The following is a 5,297-nucleotide window of genomic DNA, read 5'->3' as shown; positions in this document are numbered from 1 at the left end:
AGACACAAGTAAAGAGACGTAAAAAGAACAAATGGAATAATAAAAAATAATAAAAACCTAAAAATTCTACCTGAGCACAAATCCGCGTCGGCGGCGCCAAAATTTGATGGAATTTTCAAAATTGTTGTAGTGATAGTGGTAAAAATATTCGTTTCAGACTTGTGAAGGAAATGGAATTTTATATTTGATTAAATTATATATACAAAAATATTAACAATGGGCGAGAGGTACTGGGACTAAGGATTTGGCCGAATTCACTACAGAGGGTTCATTCATATATTCTTTGACAATTTAAAACTCAATAAAATTAACAGGGACTCTGATTTTGCCAAGATAGATTCTCAAAACATCGATTGTAAGTCCTAAGCATGATGTATCAAAACACCTAAGCTAAGCATACATCATCAAATTAAATAACAACCAATTAATTCAAATCATATTTCAATTTTAAATTAATGCAAAAGTCATAAAAAAGAATAAAATAAATTTACCCGTATATGAAATTCACCCTCCTCCGTCGTCCCAGTGTTGGGTTTAGCTCATCATGATAAAAACACGCTCAAAATATTTATTTATTGCTCAAATGGTGTTTACAATGAAGAGAAGAAGAGAAAATGGTGTAAACAGCTAATGTGCGACCCACAGGAAGCGTCACAAAAGAACGATAAAAGAGAAGTGCTATTGTCACTGTGGTTCTAAGACCCACACCTATGACCCACGCTGACCTGTCGTTGTCACTGTTGAAGAACGACGGTTCCTGGACGTCCGTTCTTCATGTTCTTCGCGTTCTTCAGCAGCAGCAGCAGGAACCGAGTTTCTGCAACTCGTGATTTCTGCTTCCTGAGCTCTCCTCTCAACCCCAAACTCTCGACACCCTTCTCTGACTCTCGAGAATCCTTTTTATACCCAACAGCCTCATAAAATCTTGCTCAATCACTCCAAATATTATCCCATTACTCGGCAGTAAACGATATATTTTTCTTTCCTTTTTTTTATCTCGATCACGTATCTGCAGCTGTCAATTACGTGAAAACTATCCCTGTTTATCTTTGTCACGCTCCAACAAGTCGTTCAAGTCATTACACATCATCAGAACACGTACAAATTCTTCCAGAACCCGTGGATATCTTCTCCATGTACGTGTTTTCCCTGTTTGCAACTCTTGGATTGCCTAGCTAATTCTGATCGAACCAAAAGCCCACAACGTGTTTGCTAGGCCATATCACAACTTCCTACCAAAAATCAGCCATTGAATCTCCCTAGAACACGTTCAAAACTTCGATCAAAAATCTGCCAGTGAAGAAGGAAAGTTTCCCGCCAAAAATGAAATTTGAATTTTAGAAGAAGGACATCCCTTGTCCAGCGGTCGCCCCTTATCCGTTGCTGGAGTCCGAATAACACATTCCCGTGGGGTGCCTTTAGTAATTTTTCTGGGGTGCCTTTAGTACTTTATCATGGGGTGTAAAACACCACTTTTCGATCCAATTTCGCCGCAAGAGCTTATTTCTCTATAAATACCTACAAAGACATAAAATAAAAAAATAAATACAAAATCGAGCACTAACAATACGTACAATTGAGACATATTAGACACATAAATGTGTCTATCAATACACGCACCAGCAACAACGTTAAATTCTGTGGATAGTCCATGGCTATTTGCAAAATGGGGCATTGATAGGATTTCGGAAGAACCCTGTATGTAATAACCGCAATCGCACGGTGTCTACAATGTAGACAGAGGCAAGTACGGGTCGTTCCCACGAGAAGCGGTGGAAATACCGTAAACAATATCCCTAATAAATTAACCAGCAATGATATTTTTGGATATTTATAATTGAAAATGAAATAATAAAATAAAATTAATAAAATGAACGCAGTGAGAGAGCCGGTAACCATGGTTTAATGTATCCACCACTATTTCTAATCAAAAACTGAAATGAAACATAATTCATGAATTATTTATTGTTCGTTCTATTGACATCACCTATTATATATATTAGAGTCGCAAATATCACTGGGACGCCCTAAGCATGGCACATCAAAAGACTAAACCAAAGCATGCACCATCAAATTGCATTAGCGAGGAATTTATACGAAATTAAATACAGGTTCTCAAGTAATACGTGGCTATTCTAAGCATACCTCATCAAAGGATTTAACCCAAGCATGAAATATCAAATAAGTAGACACATATATTTTCGATCCTATCAATTAAGCACAAAGGTTATACGAAACCGGTGAAGCAACAACTCATTATCATTAAATCAATAAATAAAATCATGGAATTATTTATTCAAATCAAAATGGTCTATTGCTATATAATGCAATCAATCAAAAATGGCCTATTACCCAAAGTGGTTTCATACAATAAACCTTAGTTACGATAAAACTAGAAAAAGACATGGCTTTCTCAAAAACCATAAATAAATCAAAAGAAAACTCGCTAATCACAAACGAAAATGAGAGGAATAAAACTTCAAACCCCACTAGCTCTGTCGCCGTCGCCGTCGGCCTCCTCCTTTCTCCTTCTCAAGATTCTCTTCTTCGGCTCCCTGTAACGGCCTCAGTAGCCTGGTCGGCCTCCTCCTCTTTGTCTCTATCCATTTTTTTATGTGAAAACTACAGGGAGACCCATTCTCCCTGATGTTTCTACTGTGAAACCCACGCTCCCAAAACTACAGGCGCGCACCCAAATTCTGGAATAAAATTATTCTCAAACCCAAAATATATAAAAATCATGTTTTCCCGAGATTTCCAATTCAATAAAACTACTTCTCCTCCTTCTAAAACCCTAAAAACATCGAGATTTCTGAGAAACCCTCGGCAAAAGTGGCGACTTTGAGTAGAATGATGAATAAAGCCGCATCTTCAGTAATCCCGCTAGCAACCAGAACTCCTTGTAGAAACTACACCTCTGCCATCTTCACTACCCCATTGAAGACCAGCACCGCCATTAAAACTGTCACCGGCAATAATAATCTATTTAGAACAACTTCAATTCCAACTCATTGTCAGTTCTGTGCTCTAGCTAAGAAGAAACCAGATTTCGATGACACTCTTCTCAGAGTTATTGATTCTGAAATCGTTGATGCTGAGGAGGAAACTGGAGATTTTGAGGTTTTTTTTTCTTCTAAATTTGGAAAGTTTGTTTTATGAATTTCTGTAATGGGTTTGTGTTAATTTTGCAATTAGTTACTTTAATTATGATTTCATAGTAAGAGATTAATTTGGTTGCCCTTGTCTTCATCAATTGAACAAGATTACTCTCTGTATGTGTGTTCTCAATAGGTTGGTGAGGCACCAAGTGAGTTTCCATTCAAGATTGTGGATAATGATGGAGCTGAAACTATTACACTGACTAGGAACTATCAAGGTGAGGAGATCAAAGTCACAGTGTTCAAGCATGATCTCTCTGGTGATTATGAAGAGGGTGATGAGGAAGACCAAGACGACCAGGAAGCAAATCAAGGTGGTGAGGAGGTGGAAGAAGAAGCTGGTTCTCAGCCTGTTGATATGGTTGTAACTGTTACGAAAAAAACCGGTCCAACTTTGGAATTCGATGTTATGGTTGAGGTAGATGAAATTACAATCAACAATTTGGCTGTCAAGAATCCAAATGTTTCGGATGAGGATATTGCTTACGAAGGACCTGAGTTCTCGTAAGTTGAATTCATTTTGAGTTTTGGTTATTATATTTCTTGCTATTGGTTTTTGGATTTATCTATTGATGTTGGTCTTATGTTGCGTTTTGTTTTGAAGGAGTTTGGATGCGGAACTGCAGGAAGCTTTCCACACATATTTGGAAATCAGAGGGATTAAACCAAGCATTGCCAATTTCTTACATGACTACATGGTTAAGAAAGAGCATAAGGAATACACTGCGTGGTTGAAGAACTTGAAGAATTTCATTGCCAACTAGATGTTTCTCGAGTTCAAGAGCTTTTGAAGGTTAAATACACTTGCGCAGGGTTAGGAAAACAGATTGTGTGTTCACAAATGAATGTTTTTTCTGGTGTTGGACGATGTTTACTATAAATTGAGAGACAAATACTGGGGTCCGTTGCTGGTGTTGGTCTGTTTAGTGTCTGGAGATCATGGTTAAATACAGGCTCGAGTTGTGCAGGTTGTGGTGATGTGCAATAGCCGATAAAAGGTGCACTTAGCCGCGTTGCATAATCCGTTAGGAGATTTGGTTAGTGCTGTGGAAGATTTGGTCAAGGCTAAACAACAAGAACATAACCAGCTGCAGCTGCTTGACCGCACCGTTTCCTTGCTAGTTTGTTGTGCGTTTGTGGGATGAGTACAAGGGTTGTTTGCAACGGATGTGGCGTTAATTAGAAACCAGTAGGGTGAGCTAACTTGGATACCAATTTGTTTCAGCATCGGATAGAGTTTGTTATGACTGCATAACATGTCAAGATCAGATTTGGTTTTTAGTCTGTTGGGTGTTGTTTTAAGTTGTTATGCAGCTATGAAAATGGATGCATAACCTGTTATGCATCTACAAAATTTGTTGCATAACTTGTTATGCAGTCCAGAAAACGGTTGCATAACACGTTATGCATCAACTTTTTCATCACTATTGAAACCAACAAAAACAAAGACTGCACAACTTGTCATGCACCTACAATAATATCTGCATAACATGTTATGCAGTCGTGAAAATTGATGCATAACCTGTTATGCATCCGAAAATATGGCTGCATAATGCATTATGCATCGAGAAATTTGTTGCAAAATCTTTTATGCATCGAGAAAATAGATGCATAACCTGTTATGCATCCGAAAATATGTTTGCATAATGCATTATGCATCAATTTTTTATGTACGCACTAAAATCAACCAAAACAATGGATACATAACTTGTTATAGATGCATAACTTTGTTATGCAGATGCATAACTTGTTATGCAGTCGAGAAAATGGTTGCATAATTCGTTATGTGTCTGCAGAATGTGTTATGCATCTTTTTTGGTGGCTGCATAATGGTTATGTAGTCAGTTTTCGAAATTTTTCCTAAAATGATGATCACCTCCGATTTTTTCGTGAAAAACAAAAATTTAATATTGTTGTTTGTACTCGTTGCGTAGCTCTCTTAAAAAGATTTCCAACGATATAAAATTTGTAAAATTCCAAGGCGCGGATTTTTAGATATGTTATATCCAAGTTGCGTTGCCAATTATACCCCTGAAAAATTAGGCTGCATAACGAGTTATGCCTGAAAAATTAGGCTGCATAACGAGTTATGCCTGAAAAATTAGGCTGCATAACGAGTTATGTATTAATTCTTAATAA

The 5,297-nt window shown here is 37.4% G+C and overlaps 1 protein-coding gene across 1 annotated transcript; it reads left to right on the top strand.

The window, feature by feature from the left end:
* The first annotated feature begins 2,853 nt into the window (after positions 1–2,853).
* LOC113347154 (uncharacterized protein At2g39795, mitochondrial-like) lies at positions 2,854–3,922 on the top strand. The gene is made up of 3 exons (XM_026590755.1): positions 2,854–3,120; positions 3,292–3,662; positions 3,763–3,922. The coding sequence occupies exons 1-3, from the start codon at positions 2,854–2,856 to the stop codon at positions 3,920–3,922; spliced, it is 798 nt and encodes a 265-aa protein (XP_026446540.1).
* Positions 3,923–5,297: the final 1,375 nt, after the last annotated feature.

The sequence above is a fragment of the Papaver somniferum genome, chromosome 1 (genome assembly GCF_003573695.1).
Source record: "Papaver somniferum cultivar HN1 chromosome 1, ASM357369v1, whole genome shotgun sequence".
Classification (NCBI taxonomy): domain Eukaryota; kingdom Viridiplantae; phylum Streptophyta; class Magnoliopsida; order Ranunculales; family Papaveraceae; genus Papaver; species Papaver somniferum.
This window is presented reverse-complemented; position numbering and strand designations above follow the sequence as displayed.